We start from the raw sequence: 18768 nt of genomic DNA on the forward strand, positions 1-18768 counted from the left end.
TTTCAGGTGTGAATCGGCTGGATCCCATCCTGTCATATCCAATTATCAGTGTGATTGCACCTTATAAAAAACCCTGTTAATTACACAGCACATGCAGCCTTAGTCTCAGCTGTCGCCTGCGTTTGCACCTCGTCCATGTACGAAACAGGTGACCACGCGTCACAAAGGTGATGATGAAGGCGCGTATGACCGCGACTGCCATCGATCGGACGGCAGCTGCTTTGAGGCCTGTGTGTTATCTGTGCATGTCTTCTCGTGTGCTCTCCCGTCTCATGTGACTCCGCAGACAAGCATCCGTGGCTCCTTCCTCCCGTCCAACCATGTGTTTCATGTAGCCTAGCAACGGGGACAAATGTTGTGAGATTTTCACTTCATGTCAGTCCTGCTGTACTGAGAGGGGGAGCGAGAGAGAGATAGAGAGAGAGTGAGAGCTTGTGCTTAATATCACACATCAGCCCAGAATGCCCCTAGAAATAATACATTTAATACTTGTAGGTAAGTATTATATTTGGAGCATGTATGTTTCTTTAACTCTTTGTTTATAAGAAGCCAATCATTCATTAACTATGCCGCTTTACAGCTAACCAATTTCAACTGAATATACTTAATATATTAAGTATAAGTAAGGTGGTCCTTTGGCCCCAGTCCAGTTACATTAATGGTTCCAATTATGAACTTACATTTTCATTTTCTCTCTATTAGTGATCTAATGCGATCCTTTCTTCATCATGATCTTTGGGCCACGTAATATTCTAAGCTGCTAGTTTTTACAATTCTCTACACAGAACTATGATTTATACCTGAACACTAACAGCAGCATGTCAAGCAGGTATTTGGATGCCGGCACGTTAATGTGTCTTACTCTCAGTCAAGCTGGTCAGTGAGTCTATATTTAGCCGTCCACCAGGCCAGCTTGTTGAAAAATTGATCGATAGTGGAGTTGCTGCTATAGTAACAGTTGCAGTTTTAATGCTCAGGTGTCACTGGAGCTTCAGTCAGGCAGAGCATCGTCGAGCATGGCAACACATGGAAAAACAAAGCTGTCTCTAAGTCACTGACATGTCCGCTGGCGGCAATGGAGCAGATCAGGTAGGCATCTACCTATGAAGCTGTGCAAATACAGAGGACAAGCAGGACGAGTAAAGCATGTGGATGCATCAACAGATGGTTGGCATGGCGATGCCGTCGCAACAGAAGTTATCTACTGTGTCATTGGCTTGTGTCCTCCTCTTATCTGCAGGGTGATGGCAAGGTGGACCGCTGTGGTCGGGGGAGCTGGTGGCTGGTAACACTCAAAGTAGGTGTCATGCTGCAATATTAGTGCACAAGTGTGTCATCTGACATCGTCTCCACCCAAATCCGAAAACAAGCACTTCGGTTGACTGGAGATTCTAAATTGCCTGTAGGTGTGAGTGTGTGAGTGAGTCTATGTATATGTGGCCCTGTGATGGAGTGTCCAGGGAGGACCCGCCTCTTTGATTGACAGCTCGGATAAGTTCCAGCATTCCTGCGATCCTCACGAGGACTCGGCGGGAGATGAGTGAGTGAGTGAGTGAGTGAGTGAGTGAGTGAGTGAGTGAGTGAGTGAGTGAGTGAGTGAGTGAGTGAGTGAGTGAGTGAGTGAGTAAGTGAGTGAGTGAGTGAGTGAGTGAGTGAGTGAGTGAGTGAGTGAGTGAGTGAGTGATTTTAGTGCATTCATCATAAAATCACATAGTCCTGCTTGATCAGGTGTTTATCTTAATAAGATCTCAGCTGCAAGGGTTCTCTGATCGTCAGCTTTTTAATAACCTATCCCAGACAGCTAACTGGAGTATGTTTATCCATTACATAAGCTCTCCTTGTATAACCTGGCACTTCATTATAAAAGGCCCGAGTTGAAACAATGAATACGGGATTGACTGTTTGTAAGGATCATAATTAAAAGTCCATAACAACAACTCCATGCGTGGTGACGCAGCTCCTGTCCCCTTCTTCCAGGACACACCCGCCCCAGGCGTCTACCACATCCGCGACTTCATCGAGGAAGCAGAGCTGAACCCTGTGAGGAAGACCTATGGGTTTAAAGGTGTTGGGAGAAAAGCCCAGACTCTGGGCGTACGTAAGGGGGACCTGCTGCTACCAGGGGCGTACGATTATACTGACTTCACCCAGGAGGTCCTGAGGCGCAACATGTCCTACTCCTTTAAAAACTGCCCTCGGCCTGACGTCATCACTCTTGGCGTCAGAGACAAGGTGCGGGTCAAAGGTCACTGCTTGCTTTACCAGTGTAGTTGACTATTATCTGGTCACAGTACAACAGCGAAGCACAACAGGTGCTTCTCCAAATGCGCCTGATAAGACTGTGATGGGAACACAAGCCTGCTGCAACAGCCATCGGCCCAAAACGTTAACACTTCCTTATCTCTGCTCGCTTTGCCAGGATGTAAACACTTCGCCGGGCGATTACAACGTGGCCGCGAAACCGGTGGAGAAGACTCCCTCCAAGTAAGCGCTCGACACACAGCGGAGCGGGCTTGAATCCTTCCTCCTCTGCCCCCCCTAATGTTCCCTCCTCCCGTCTCTGGTCTTTTCTTGTTTTAAAATCGCATCACCCTTCGCTTGTGTCCGCCTCCTGCAGGCATGTGATGTTTCGGTCGACTGTGCAGCGGATCAGCTTTCCTCCTGTGAGTATCTGATAGTTATTAGACTCATCAAGTCTTGCTGTAACACTCCAAAGGGATTTATTGCAATTCACGGCTGTGCGCCACACAGGCTATCAAGTAATGTGACCTAATGTGCATCTGGTATATGCTGCACACTTGCTAGTTATGACAAGCACAGGGGTCACAGAGATGTGATCCCGTGGGCTGTCTTATTGCATCGCATGCCCCATTTGAAGGCCTGTCATGGCACCGCACTGGCTGACCAGTCAGCGCTGCTCCGCCCGCGCCGCGTGTCCGTGTCTGAGCTGGTAGCTGATGGATATCTGAGCCGCGCTGGCAGCTGCTGAGTGTTGACAGCGAAAGAAAGCGCTAAAGATCCCCAGGGTGGTATTACTGCAGAGTTGGTGGCAGTTTTTAATTTTTTTTTTTCGCCCTTAGTGGTGTCACAGTAACTCTAAAGACAAGTTTATTGTCAAAGGTTAAGCAGCCGCACAAATGCTGACCTGAGGTCAGCGTGGATGCTGAGGAGTTCTAACGCTGCGCAGTTCTGAATTCATCGATTTGTGGGAGCACAACAAACAACACATGACTGTTTTCTGATTTGACTTAATTCTTCCACCCTGCGGCTCCCGTGTGTCCTAGATTTACATGTTGTGTTATTTTGTGTGTTTACTGGATGCAAAAGCTGCTTAGAACAAACAAACAACAAACATCTACTAAGATTCAGGCCGACTTGAATTAAAATCACTACCACAGACATTTTTAATGACACAACCTTTCACTCTCACAAATGAGTCGAATCACAAATTTAGAAAAATCTGATTCAATGAAAATACAGTACAGTATGTAGTCCTTCTGGATGACATATGCTAATTATTAGTACCTTCTTGTTCTTAAAAACCTATTTCGGTCCTAATGCCATTTTCACTTTAAGTTTAATCATATAAAGAGCAAAGTACAAGCAGGTCGTTGGGAGAGAGATGCGAGATATAGAAAAAGTAGGCCACACACACACACACACACACACACACACACACACACACACACACACACACACACACACACACACACACACACACACACACACACACACACACAGAACCATCAGTAAAAATCTGCACACCAGCTCCAGGCTAATACACCTGCATTAGCACCTATGGGAGCACCGGCGGCAGCAGACCAGCTGCAGAGGATCAACCGAACGTGCAACTGGGATCAAATGGTTTGCAATGACAGCAGACATCCCTCGAAGCTGCAGAAACAGAGACGGGGCACTTCCCTGTCTCCTCCCGTTAGGATCAGAAGTCTAAAAATGAAAGAGCGGTCCCCGTGTAAAGGACACAGTTCTTTGTCTGCATGGCATGCTGCTACTGTACGTGTGGTGGTCGTTGGGAGCAAACAGAAGGCTAAAGGCTAAGCTGAGACAGGAAAATGACACATCATCATGTCAAATCATGACACACGCCTGATATTATTGTGTAAATCCTTCCAGTTCAATCTTGGCTCCTGGAGGGATGCTGAAATAAACCAATGCGGATTAATGAAAGGGTAACAAACAGATAAACAACAAAAAGTTTCCTGAGTTTGTCTTTTTGCTTCACCAAATGTAAAATCTGTTTTTCAGCTGTTTACTGACAGAGGCTCTGTGCCTGGATCTGCTTTGCTTTCCTGCGTTGTGCTCTTTCTTGGCAGCTGCAGCATCTGCATGTTTGACCTGTTCAGTCGCTCACCTCTGATCTTCTGATCTCTCACCACCTCAGAGGGAGGGACCCGCTCCATGTCTGTATAATCCTCACACCCGGCCTGACAAAGGGATCACTTCCTGCTTCAAATCCACGTTGCCACGGCTCCACTACGTGCATCCAGTGAGTGCGATAAGATACTCTGTCATGGTTTCACATGCTTGGTTGGCACGACAATGTAAATGCTCAATACGCACTGACACCACCTCAATTACTTTACTAAGCAAGTTAAAGACCTTTGACCTCAGAGAAAACAAAATACAGCTGTGCCATTTACAGTATACTTTGCTTTATTAAATTTGAAAACGGTTTCTTCTGTGAGTTGGATTACTCCTTTAAGTCAAATGACGCATCGCATCGTTACATAATAGCATGAACTCAGGATAGATAACCACAGCTTACACAGTGTGTGTGTTGTGTGTGTATTCCACAGAAAACCCCGGGACCAGGAGCCTATGAACCTCACTGGAAGCTCCATAACCGCACAAACACTAAAATCCTGGAACCCCCTTTTAGCCTCTTCTTTCGAAACATTCCTTAAATCTTGATCCTGCTGTTGTGATCGCTTTGGAACCTCTCACATCAGCAAAAATAAAAGTGCAACCTGGGTACTTGGGTTGTGTGAACCAGTGCGCCTCCACAGTACATTTATCGTTCCGCCGCTGACATAATTAGACACATTTGAGGTCGCACCGTGTTGGCGATAAGGAGGCAGAATGATCTTATCTGCCCCAAAGAGCTTCATTCCACCTAACGGACATGTCCCCGGCATCGCTCTCTCCTCGTCTCCCCACAGTCATGCTGCTTCGCCTTCCCACTATCTCTGCCCCGCGATGCACTCAGGAGGAGGAATGCGGCTCAGCCATGCGTCACATGCGCATAGCTTAGTGTGGCATGTTGCGCCCTCAGATAACACATTCGGCATCAGAGGCCAAGGCAGTGGCACACTATAAAACAGCTATTCTTATCCGCTACCTACTCCACATACTCACTTTGTCTTTTGATGAACGGTTTCGTGTTTGGGATCAGAAGGAGGAATAGGTCCAGATGCTGCACATCATGCGTTTAAACTTTGTGTGAAGGGATTTGCTTGCAGTCATTTTCAAACCCAGACTTTCAAGCCTTCGGGCCACACAAGTCTGTTTGATTGAGGTTTGTCTTGCGTGACCTTTGACCTCAAATCCAAAAACGGGTCCTCTCTCGCCTCTCCGTCTTAGATGAATGTACAAACGAAGCCGAAGCCATGTTTGCAGTAAGGCTAATGCTGGAGCCCAGTGCAGTGTGTGGAAACACTGCAATTAAACAATAATTTCCCTCTGGACAACTACTGTAGCGTCCTGCAGACTGTAAACATCTGTGAGATGCAGCTCATTGCAGGATAACAGGCAAAAAAATACCCCAGATTTTATCTTTAAGGTTCTCTAATGCTATGATAACTGTGATACCATGTGGTGTAATGCATGGATCACTGATGCCACAACATTAGCTTAGCTTTGTGATACACACAACACGACTGTATAGTGGATCTGCTGGGTTGACTACTGTCAGTGAAGTGTTCTCATGACTCTCGCAAGGCACATCTGCCTCGACTGAATGCAGTGAAGAGAGGCTGAAGAGGCTGACGTTCGTCTGGAGACAAAGGAGCGAGCACTTCCAGCCAGAAAGGAAGACAGTCTTATTAACATGGGGTGTTGCACACGCAGCCTGTGGAGAGCTGGGCGTATGAATCCATGAGGAAGATGCAGTTAGAGAGTGTATGTGTGCGTGTGTGTGTGTGTGTGTGTGTGTGTGTGTGTGTGTGTGTGTGTGTGTGCGTGTGTGTGTGTGTCCACCAAGCCCCCGTCCTCCCCTTCTCATCTCAGTGATCTCCAAAGTCCGGCACTGATCTCTGACATATGCCCCATACTGACGACTTAACACCCTCCATCTCCCACAGCGTGCCTCAGCCACAGGCACGACTAGGCACCAGCTCTATGGCTGTCAATCAAGCCCCCCCCCTACAAACACATTGCTTCAAAGAACACACACTTGCACAGGCTATTTCCATCCCGTGCTTTTTCATTATGCGGCCGCAAAACCGATGCGCAAACCTGCAAACACATGCACATGGTTGTGTTGAGGTTCTGTGGAATAACCTCAACGTCACAGATACTGAACTGTCTCCTGATGCGGGAACGTGCTTGTTGCATCACCACATTAAAACCCACTCCACACACTCCACACAGACCGACCACACACACACACACACTGTGTCTATCTGAGCAACGACTTCACGTGAGAAAAGAGATATTTCAAAAAAGCTGTGAATCTGTTGAATCTGAATGGTCAGAGTCACGGTTCAGTGGTTGCGTTATCGGTGGCTGACTCCCAGCGAAAGGCCGACAAACAGAGCGGCCATTGTCCGTTCGCTGGCATTCTAGTGAACCAAAATGTCCTCCTGATGTCACACAACCCACTTCTCCCTTCTCTCCTCGCTCTGTAACGTGAACGCCTCCAGACGCGGGGCGGCGAGTTCAGAGTTTGTGCAATAAGAGACCGAGTCCAGGTCAGAAACTGAAGGCTTGAAGGCAGGAAACGCCCGTTTACCAGGCCTTGTCTTTCACGGTTTGATCACGTCGCCTCGGTGAACTCTGCCGGGCCCTCGGTGACGACATACAGCATACATCTACCAGCGTTTTATTTATGAATGAGATTATAGAAGCACATCTGATCCTGGTAACCTCAGTGGCACCCCTCACCCATCTGTGACTCTCCGGCCTTGTTTGGAAATAACAGCCAGGGTTTACGGTTTCCTTCTTGGCACCCTGCGGAGCCACCACCCAGGCCTCACACACTCACAGGGCACAGCGACCTGAATACCTTTTGATAAAAGCTGAGCGGGATCAATCACTACGATGCCGCATGGGAAGATCGCCATGCTTGATACCTGTTGATACCCCCCCCCACACACACACGCACACACACACACACACACACACACACACACACACACACACACACACACACACACACACACACACACACACACACACACACACACACACACACACACAGCCTTGATGCTCAGCTGTCGAAACGAGAGTGCAACCAACCCAGCGTCACACATGTGCAGTGAAGGCCCATCACTCCCAGGCGCGCGCCGTGCAGACAGCGGCGTCAGAGAGCGGTCGCACGCCCCAACGCTGAACGTTAGCACCTACGGGACGGACTCACTTACGTACGACTGCCCTGTGACTTCTGCTCCAGTGAGTAGAGCTTCTTTTGAGGCTTGAGAGGCTGCCTCCTAAATGAATCGGCCTCCTTTTTGTTGTGTGCGCGCATGTTTACTGTAACACACAATATGGCCACGTGCTTCTCGTTGTCAGCGCGTGTGTGTGTGTTTGTGCACGTGCGAGCATGTAATACTTCGCTGCTTACCCACAGGGATTGGACCATTCATCTCCCCAAGGCCCTGTGTAGGTGTCACACACAGCGCTAATGAGGAGAGGATGGAGCAGGGGAGAGCCGACGCGCAGGAGAGGAAAAAGTAAAAATAGATTTTTCAGATGGCAGAAAAGAGGGCACGGCGATCGATAAGTCAAATCAATGGATGAGGGACTTTAATGCTGTGAGAGATGAGACCAGGGGGCGAAGCCGGAGTTTTACTAAAGGACAGAGGAGGAAGGGATTAGTCCTTGTGGCGCTACATGAAGGAGAAGGGGTTAAAATAAGGGATTTGAATTAAAGAGAGCAAATCCAGGGACGTTTCCCATAACACATGAATTTACACCAGCCTGAGACATTGATTACATAGCTCACGTGGAAACGGCAGACATCCAACAGACATTGTCAAGCCTGTAAAATCACACGACGGGGACATTATCTGCCTCTCACAGCGTGCGTGCGTGATTGTGTGTGTGTTGTTCCGCAGACCAGTTATCGCTCTGCTTCCCCAGTTACTCAAACATGGGGATGGCTGCTAGGCAACCAAGCCACATCACATCACATCAGGCAAGAGGCCGGGAGAGGGCGAGAGACATGGATGGATAAAGGGAGAGAGAGAGAGAGAGAGAGAGAGAGAGAGAGAGAGAGAGAGAGAGAGAGAGAGAGAGAGAGAGAGAGAGAGAGGAGGGAGTTTGGAGGCAGAAAACTGTGCTGGCAGTATTACATAAGCCGGCAGCCCGGTCCCACTGCTCACATTAATGTGGTTAGGCACTCGGAAGTGATGTCCATTAGTCACAAGTGACAAGGCAGGTGAAGACACAGCATCTAGCAGTGATGTTAAAAATCCACTGCTCTTTACAACGGAGAGCCTTTGGAACATGTGAGCGACAAAGACGACAACACAGATTTATTAGTGGACCAGTCACGTCCTGTACTGTACTAGACAAAAAGGAAGATGGAGGGTTGGTGGGAAACAAACATACGTATACAGTATGACGACACAGGAACTGGTCGTTGCATGGAGACACACAGACAAGGTCACAAGTCATAAACGAACCCCCCGTCTCAAGGACGAGGTCGCGTACGCACATAAAAGCTTGTTCAAGCAACACAATGGTCAAAAACCAACACAATAAAATAAAACTGTAGTTACTGTGGCTGGTGAACCTATAGACTTAATCCATCTCCAGATGTAACCAGCACATCTCAGTGACGCCCAGTGATTATTCACAATAGCTGTAGTTTTATACAAATATTTAAGCTATAGCTTCATATCTGTTCTATAAGAACCTCGATTATCTGCAGAGATCTTTGATTCTGGTCTTCGTGTCAGCTGATTCTTTTAAGGTAATAGATCCCAGCTGTAGCTTACCACGACTGACCGTGTGAGCTCACTTATCCTAATATTCAGTTAAGATAGGGGAATTTAACTTAAGGTGAAACTTACTTATAAAATTGCATTTTAATGTCAAAAGCCTCTGTTACTGTACACATTGTACACATAACGCCAATCATAGAGGTTATGACGATACCTGTATCTTATAAAGTTTGAAAATCCATTAAAACCGGCTATAAAATAATCTACTGATGCTTTGAAAATGCTTAATTTAAGTCTTTTTTGCCAGTCAGGTGTTTAATCGTTTGAGCATACCTGTAAAAGCATCCACTAACTACACTCACAGCTCCCTAGGTATTATTGTAAAGGGTCTGATGGGGCAAGTGGCCTCCAGCTCCAGGGCCGTCAGGAAGCAGTCGGGTGCCTGGCTGGAGCCCCGGGACTGCAGGGCCTCGCCCAGGCCGCTCCACGCCCTGTGGGAGGTGCTGTGGACCTGGACCGCGTCACGCAGGATCTTCTCCCCGAGGTGGACGCGGCCTGTGTTTACCAGCAGGAGGCCCTGAATGGACAGAGGAGAGGGAAGGACACATAAGAGCTGAGTTTCCCCACACAGCAACAGGTGTAGAGGACACCTCAGCTCGTAAAAAGCAGTTTGAGTGTCGATAAAGGTTGACCCATGTCGTGCTCTGATTTTCACAACAAGAGGACAGTGATATTAAATTTAACCGTACAAACTGTTTCGGTGTTCGGATAAAAATCAAGTTAGCAGATGGTGGCGTTTTCCAAAAAAAAGAAAAAAATCCAAATCTTGGATTATAATGCCTGCTGTCCTGTGGAGGATAAAAAGTACAGAACCAAACAGCAACAAGCAACAATGCTACAGTGACTCTGGAGTCACATTTGACTGGAACTGAACAACTTTAAAGGAAATGAGCTACAAAACAGGAGATTAGGAGCAGCTCTCTGCACTAAGATGTTGGTGAGTGAATGTTCACCAGCAGGAAGGAGATGTGTCTGGGAGCCTTTTCTGTCATTATAAGATGTTAGAAATGGGAACTTCACAACCAGTAGCTAATATTCACCATCCATCTAATGAAGACTAAAAATTAACACAAGACACAATTGGATTTTTAAAAATCACAAGCTCATCAGGCTCCAATTAAACAATCCAGACCCTCCGAGGCCCAAGTACAGGTTCCAGTAGGTTCTGTGGAGAGCAGCAACGAAGTGGACTCAATTGTCTACGCTCATTTGAGACTAGATGTAATTATATTAGATTCTCTATTCTATTATATGTGACGTTCTTATAGTCAAAGCTAAGTGAATATCCCAGTTAAAGACATGATTTCTCTTAAAAAGCATCTGTCCAAGCAGAGAACCCTGTGGACATCTATAAATAATGCACAGCTTTTGTGATTTAATTGCATCACTAAGATCGAACTAGAATCTGAATCTGAATCTGAAAATCCTGACTGGCTTTCAGGCTACTTTTTAAAGAGTGTTAGCGATGAAGAAAAATAAGTGGCCCTTCGTGTAAACTGCCATATGCAGAATAAAAGGCCTGTGGCAGGACGTGTGTGTACATGAGTTTTTACAGAAGGACCAGAAGGAGGGAACGTGTGATAGGGCCGTGTTAAAGGTCAACCAGAGCTCTGTGTGCGTGTTCTCCCCCACATTCAGCGTCCCGTTTGACTGCCCAGCAGAAAATGGCGTCACGCAACTGACCAAGAGCATAGACTCAAGTCTGTGTCACACACAAGAACACGCTGCACACACACACACGCACACACACACACACAAACAAGCTACAGTGTCACACACTTACTCAAGGTGACAACACGCAGCTACTCTTCCACAGTATCATCCCCTCGCTCCCTCGCTTACTGACTATCTGTTACACACACGCACACAGACACACACACACACACTGAGCTGGCCTGAGGTCAGACAGACGAGTCTTGTTATGCAGTCTCTGCTCACAAGCTCCGGATTAATTGGGCTGAAATTCACATAGCTGTCTAGGGGCTCTGATGCAACTTTCAATAAAAGAACACACACACACACACACACACACACACACACACACACACACACACACACACACACACACACACACACACACACACACACACACACACACACACACACACACACACGCTTTCTTCCTCTGTTCTCCTTTTTCTCAATGTGGCCGTGAGGAAAACACAGAGGAAGAATCTAACTCTTGGGTAAAGCAAAAGAGGCATCACAGGATGCCTGTAAGTTCAGCAGCGTGTGCAGGTTCATGTGTGAGTGTGTGAGTGTGGGCGTATGCTTCAGGTTAGTGACGAGTCTCTTCCTGAGTTTGGCCTCTTGGTTTTGTGCTCTTGTCTGCTGATTCTCTGAGGTTGCGCTGCTCCAGTGTTTCCGGCGTAAACACGGTTGGTTTATGGGCAAACACACACAGTAGGACGTCTTAATCCAGTGCAGTACTGTGTACAGTACACAAGTGTGATATATGTAAACACAGGAGGCAAGCACACACACAGCACACAGTGAAAGTGGTAGAAATAGACTTGTTGCTGCGTTCAGGTGCTCCCTGCAGTTGGTTACAATCAAGAAAAGGCTTCAGTTGGCTTAATAAAGAAATCTGTGATTATAGTGATTATAGTTCCTACAGTTTGTGCTGCACATGAACATAACTTTTACACACAGGGTTGTGTTTTTCTTTACAACTATTACAGCCGACGGGAGCAATTTGCTAAATGTATAAATTTCTATTTCACGTCTTTGTTCATAAGACATATCTCAAGATAGAAATATTTACTTCACTTAGTGTCTAATTAATGAATGCATTGCTTAAATTGCTTGTATGTTGTTTTTGGGGGAAAGAGAGCTTTTTGTTGAGACAATGAGACACGGGTCATTGACTAATCACAGGGCTGACGGTTCCAACTCCTCCTCTCCACATTTCCACTAGACACTAAACCCGAATGCGCCTAAAAGAAAGCGATTCAACAACGCGTGTTCACATTTAGATCACTACCGGAGGTTGCTGGCTCTGCACTGATGAAACTGGTATCTAATGGTTTTAATTGCTCCCAGCCATCTGTCTCCGGTTTTACCTCAGCTGATCCCATGGAGCTTGGCACCACCACTTTGTGTCTCATGGTGCCATGAAAGTGCCACTGAAGGGAGCGGAGCGAGCCAAACTGTGTGAGTGGGCATGAGCATGTTTGCATCCAGCGCTAAAGCTAATTTTAAGCAAACGCTTGACATGATGCAAGAACAGCTGATGAAATCGAATAATAGAAAAAATCATTCTAAATGTAATGTAACAAACAACCCCAATCAATGAGATGATGGGAAGATTAGATTTGTTCGATTTTTGAACCACTGTATCAATACAAATTCATCGTGTCCTGTGTGTTAATAATATAATTCCACTCACAGCTGCAGAAGCTTTACTTCTAAGTTAACTTGTTTTCTGTTTTCTGCATAAAACCAGGACGGCTTTTTTTTTTTATTCTGGCAATTTAGAGAAAAAATGAGCAACCTTCCCTAAATGTCAACTATTTCGTGTTCCAACATATTTTACAATATTGTCCTTATTGTTCTTTATAAGTAGCATGTCTATAACAGAAGGTTTGCGCAAAATGTGACTCAGCCTCATGAAAATCAGAGCCTATTAATATTATTTGTGTTTACCAAATTCTAGATTAATCTTTTTCTTACGTTTTTCAAATTTGATTTGTCAGCAGTGCCTTTAGTTTGACTGTGGATTTCCTTTCATACACCTCTATCAATAGTTTGAGCCCATTCCTCCTGACACATCAGGTGTAACTGAATCAGGACTTTCCAACAGACTGAGACCAGGGATTTGTGATGTCCACTCCACATCACTGACTTTGTGCTGAGCTTAGGGTCATTGTCCATTCGTAAGATCCCTTCCCTAGAAATCTTCCTTATATTCCCATTGTGTTGACACGCCTGGGCTTTTCCCAAATCGTTTAACAGCATGATAGTGAGCTGAATTTTTCAAAAATAAAGAATCTATTTCTAGTAACAAAAAGAAATTGGGTACTTTGATCTAGAATCTAGTTTTTCCATTAATAACATTTAGGATTTCTGACAATTTAATGACAGCACTTTGATACTTTGGGATATAATAATTGACTTGAGGTAAGAAACAGATAAGAATGGCATGTTTGTGTAGCAAATAATGCTCAATGCGTATATTGTATATTGCATGAACATATAGGCCTGTTGCTGAATTGCAAATTGTTTAGAACAGATACTATGAGAGGGTTAATGAAGAGAGGATACAATCAGGAAAAAAACAGTGCAGGAAATGAGTGAGCGAGAAATAAATAAACTAGGAACAATGACCAGAGAGAGAGCGGGAGAGAGAGAGAGAGAGAGAGAGAGAGAGAGAGAGAGAGAGAGAGAGAGAGAGAGAGAGAGAGAGAGAAAAAAGAGGTGTCAAAAAGAAGGAAAAAATAAGTGAGTCCACATGAGACATACATAGCAACGGAGGCTCCAGCCAACTCCCAGTCGTCTCTGTTTGCTCCACACACACACACACACACACACACACACACACACACACACACACACACACACACACACACACACACACACACACACACACACACACACACACACACACACACACACACACACACACACACACACACACACACTCTCTCTCTCTCTCTCTCTCTCTCTCTCTCTCTTTCCTTGGTTATCAGAGGTCTTATTCAATAGAATATATTTTGCCGGTTGCTAGGCAATCCCATAAAGAAGCAAGAACGAGCAAAGTGTTATAAATAATGTATTTGCATTATCTAATCAGCTGACTACCACCCCCATCCACACAGAAAAGAGAGGAACAAGAGAGCGAGAGTGAGAGAGAGAGAGATAGAGAGCGAGATTGGGGGACATTTGATAACTGGAACGCGATTAATTCAATAAGCACAAGTCCTTGTCCTTAAGAGTATGCATGGATATGTGAAGTTGTCCATGAATATGCTTCCGCTGGAGAGCGGGAGAAGCACCGTGTGTCCGTGTGCAAGCGTGTGCATGTAGCTGACTCACAGCAGGCTCCAGTACAGAACAGGAGACATGAGATGTGGAGGACGATGGGAGTGGGTCAGATTCATTTCATGCCATCGCCCAAAGCAAGGCTGGGCTGTGATTCAGGATCAGCTACCCTACAGGACACACACACTGCATACCATGCATACACACACGTCAACCAAATGCTTAACATAATGAGGTTAACAGCACAGACAGGCCAGTGTGTAAAGGCTAATACCACGAGGGACCAGCAGAACAGATGCTTCGCTTTGGCCCGACGGCCGTAACCAAGTAGTTAACTAAATACCACGAGCACACACTCACTACCACACCCTCGCTCATCCAAAAATACTCTGAAAACCAGCAGCTGACCAGAGACACCCCTCCCTCCACACACACACACACACACACACACACACACACACACACACACACACACACACACACACACACACACACACACACACACACACACACACACGTGAGCATGGCTGATGCCAACAAGTACAGTGCTGTGTGAGACTTAGGGGAAATGACGGTGGTTGTGTGTTAATGTGAGCCACACCACAGGAGCTGGTGAGCTCCAGTGTGGCTCACAGTTAAAGGTTTCCCTTACTCACATTTCCCCTTTTCATCCACTGCGGCTACTGTGGAGAAAATGACTCCTGTTCTCCCCTGTGCGTCAGTGCCTGCTGTTTTAGAAAATAATCCTGTGTCAACGTCAGTTAAACGTTATAAAATCTACTGTATAAAGAACATATGAGGATCATCGCGGTAATATTTTCAACTGCACAATTCATAAAAATAAGGACTTTTTTAATAGCCAATGAGCAACTTTTATTAGACTGAATGGACAAAATGTTTTGGATTCAGTCATGGGCTGATTACACAATGAGGAGAATTCAAATCTGAAGCCATAATAGGGATACGTCTTCTTTTAATCTCTCCTCGTGATGACTGAACCCAGCTGCAAAAGCTCTTGAGGACATCCAAAGAAAGTACAGTACAGTGTGTACATTCGCAGAAGAATAGCTCCAAAGTCGGAACATCAACGCAGAGTATAATGAGAATTCCCCTTAAGGCAGAGCAGAAGAAGTGGGCCACCAGCACAGTAAGTGTCCACAGCAGTCACAGTGTAAAAATAAATGCACCAAGCCAGTGTCACGGAGCAGCAGCGACTGCAGGTCTGTGGCCTAGTCTGCCCCCCCACCCCCGCCTTTACAATGCACGGCTGCGATAAATTGCCGCATTAGGCCCATTGCATGTGTAACGTCAAACTCAGGATTCAACAGGACACCATGCAGCAGCGTTGTTGTATCTGGGTCCGTTAATGCCTCCCACCGCTGCCCTAATCCAACAACAGTTCACTCAAAACATGCAAAGTGCAGCAACGCGGCCGTGCCCGCGCGTGCATGCACGCTCACGCCGAGAACACATCTGCCCTGTGAGAGACCCAGAGACGCACACAGCCAGCTGGCTTTGTTTCAACTTCTCACCCCTGGGATCGGTTCTCCCACAGGCCAAATATGGAAGCGACGTGTACCTCTGTCCACCCCAAGGGGACTTTACACACACACACACACACACACACACACACACACACACACACACACACACACACACACACACACACACACACACACACACACACACACACACACACACACACTCAGTCAGAGCAATAACCTTAGCCTTATGTGGTCACAAGGTGGCTAGTATCTAAGCCAGCCATCAGCCAGCACATCTATGGTTACTATGGCGACTCATAGCGATTACATGTGTATGTGTGTGTGTGTGGGTGTGTGGGAAGAAGTGACAGAGACTGTGAATGTTGGATTTAAGAATAGTCCTCTCTGGTCCCTTCACCTGACAACAGGGGAAGTTCGAAGGTCAGTGGAGCTGTGGTTAATCCAGTGGATCATCTAGAGGTCGGACTGGAAGAAAGACTCAGCGAGAGAGTGGGTGGAAGGGGGCGAACGAGAGAGAGAGAGAGAGAGAGAGAGAGAGAGGATCCGCTCGCATGAAAGAAATGTGGGGGAGTTGTGAGCAGAGGGAAAGCAGCGTTTATCATTTGTTGGTCTCGGACCAAAGTTTGTTTCTATTTTCTGCAATCTGAAGTTTGCCCACAACAAATTAACACATCTAAGAATATAACTGAGCTGTAATGCGATAATTAAAACAATAATGACAGCGATCCTGACACAGTGCACACAGTAAAACCATAATACCCACGGCCAGCTTGGAACGAGCCAACCGACGGCACAGGAAACACACAAGTCTCATCAGCAAACATTTCTGAAGCGCTAAATACACTGAAACTAAAAAAGGATATGATTACGAGCAGCCACCATTGCTACGCTTGAAGGTCGATATTAGCACTAATAGCTGCTAAGTTTAGTAAACACCTGCGCATATAGAAAGGTGTTAGCCTCATTGTTGACGCTAGACACTCCCTCAGTGTAGCTGGTGGTCATAATGATGGTAAATGGAGATGATGTGACCAAAAAGTAAAGATGCCACAGCTGGATGTTGATAATCATCAGTAGAGTCTAAAAAAGAGGATGAGATGACGGCGCCTTCTAGGATCTCCTCAGCTCGATTGACTGAGGCAGAAAAACTAATATATAGCAGGTAAATATTCAGATATACATACAGAGTATTCTGATGCTAAAGGGTGGGGGTTTCTAGCCAACGGTACACTCACCATGTTGACCAGGATGCGCTCTCCGGTGGGATGGATGGCCAGGGCCTCGTCGTACAGGCTCTTGGCCTCGTCCACGTGGCCCCGCAGCTCAGCGAGGCGGCCTCGCTGCAGCAGCACCGAGTGGGAGTTGGGGAAGAGGGCGCTGGCCTCAGCCACGCAGAACTGGGCCTCCTTCAGCCGACCGTCTGCCATGAACAGCTCTCCTGCAGAATAGCAGAATGGGGGGGGGGGGGGGGGGTTGGTGAGGAGGAGGAAGCAAGGGGAGACGGGGCTTTAGGGGAAATAAAGCGAGCAAGATGATTCCAGATGAGTTCAGCAGCATTATGGTGCATGAAAGTGAGAGTGGGAGCAGTCTCAGTGCCTGGGAAGTCATGGAAGTTTTGCCTAAATATGGACTAAAGGTCCGTGCCCCCTCCCTTTGCTGCTGCTAGGAGGATGAGGACAATACACACACACACACACACACACACACACACACGCACACACGCACACACACACGCACACACGCACACACGCACACACGCACACACGCACACACACACACACACACACATGCACACACACACACACACACGCACACACACACACACACAAGGCCAGCTTGGCCTTGAGGAGCTGGACCCTGACAGTTACTGAACACCGGGCCGAAACCCTGAGAAAGACACCCCTCAGCTCTAAACACCGACAGCCCAGAGAGCAGAGAAGGAGAGAGAGAGAGAGAGAGAGAGAGAGAGAGAGAGAGAGAGAGAGAGAGAGAGAGAGAGAGAGAGAGAGAGAGAGAGAGAGGGTGAACTGTGTTGTGCAAATATTTCGTTGGTGCTGTCTGCTCCTGAGCACAGCGTGAACCCATGTGTGTGTTCGGTAGCAGCTGTTTTATTTGTTTACCTCTGTCTCGGAGATGCACAGATGGGAAGCACATAGCGCATGGATGCTGTCTGTGTGAGATGAAAAAGACCAATTTCCTAGCCTCGGGGTTCCTTTTCATTGCTCCATTTTGGGAAAAGCGATTCAGAATAGTTACGTAAGGCATTATTCTTCCCATCACCTGAGCTCTCAGGAAAAAATAAAAAAAACTATTAGATTCCTTTATGCAATCTGAGTACGGGATCTATGTCCTTTTGTGGCTGATAAAGATATGAGATGGAGACAGGAAATGACCGATGGGAGGTGGAATGCTGGGAAGGAGCGCGGGGACCGTGGGTACTACTGGAGACACACCCCTGGTCTCACACACACATTAATTAGTGGGTCACGCTCTCATCAGGGGAGCATCAGGGTTCAAATGCTGGACCAGAAAGGCAACCTTTAAATTACACTCGGCCGCGGGGGACGCGGCCCTCGACACTTCCATCACTGTCACTGCGCAGGAGCCGCATGGACTCCGCTTCCCGGCAGCCTCGTCCGCCGCGGAGACGGATGCGGAGTCGCTTGCGGGAAGCGGCGCCGCTCTGCACTCCTCCGCCTCCATTTCCTGCTAATGCTCCGCTCTCCTGCTCTAATGGCTGTAAGTAGTACTACGCGTCGCGGGCATGCTGCCCTTAATAGAGCAGGGGTCACGTGCGTGCGTATTCAACAGCACAGAAATAGCCTTCACTTCAAATGCATCAACGCTGTCTTTATCTGAAGGCTGCTCTGACGAATAGGAAGGAAAAGCAATCAATCAGAGAGGACAAGCGGTGGTGAGGTTTGGCCGACTCCTTTGGTAAACACAAGGGCAGAGCCTCCCAGTTAGCAGCTAATGGACACGTGTGGTGTGTGTGTCACACTCCACGTAAGAAAAGCGTTCCCTGTTGATAGAAGGAGCCTGAAATCCAGTTTAAAGCGTTAAACGCGTATCGCTGTCGTACCAGCCTGCAGCCAAAT

General features: G+C 47.0%; 2 protein-coding genes across 4 annotated transcripts in view; one reads left to right on the forward strand and one right to left on the reverse strand.

Moving 5' to 3' along the window:
• The first annotated feature begins 130 nt into the window (after positions 1-130).
• stpg4 (sperm-tail PG-rich repeat containing 4) lies at positions 131-5013 on the forward strand. Of its 3 annotated transcripts, XM_029127118.3 has the most exons (7): positions 135-1089; positions 1241-1297; positions 1978-2232; positions 2420-2484; positions 2618-2663; positions 4403-4507; positions 4818-5013. In XM_029127118.3, the coding sequence occupies exons 1-7, from the start codon at positions 1060-1062 to the stop codon at positions 4923-4925; spliced, it is 666 nt and encodes a 221-aa protein (XP_028982951.1). In that variant the 5' UTR covers positions 135-1059; the 3' UTR covers positions 4926-5013. The 3 variants fall into 3 exon arrangements, with proteins under 3 accessions (XP_055358342.1, XP_055358341.1, XP_028982951.1); XM_055502367.1 differs by lacking the exons at positions 4403-4507; positions 4818-5013 and adding an exon at positions 4135-4353 and having other exon boundaries at positions 131-1089; XM_055502366.1 differs by lacking the exon at positions 2618-2663 and having other exon boundaries at positions 132-1089.
• A 3675-nt stretch (positions 5014-8688) lies between these two features.
• The window catches only part of ttc7a (tetratricopeptide repeat domain 7A), a 30104-nt gene continuing 20024 nt past the window's right edge, over positions 8689-18768 (reverse strand). The window contains exons 19-21 of the mRNA XM_029127117.3: positions 18753-18768; positions 16906-17108; positions 8689-9702 (exon numbers count right to left, since the gene is read on the reverse strand). The exon at positions 18753-18768 is cut by the window's right edge and continues 119 nt beyond it. Coding sequence (XP_028982950.1) covers positions 9484-9702; positions 16906-17108; positions 18753-18768 — 438 coding nt within the window. The 3' untranslated portion in view covers positions 8689-9483. The remainder of the gene's footprint in view (positions 9703-16905; positions 17109-18752) is intronic.

Source organism: Betta splendens, chromosome 15 (genome assembly GCF_900634795.4).
Source record: "Betta splendens chromosome 15, fBetSpl5.4, whole genome shotgun sequence".
In the NCBI taxonomy this organism is placed as follows: domain Eukaryota; kingdom Metazoa; phylum Chordata; class Actinopteri; order Anabantiformes; family Osphronemidae; genus Betta; species Betta splendens.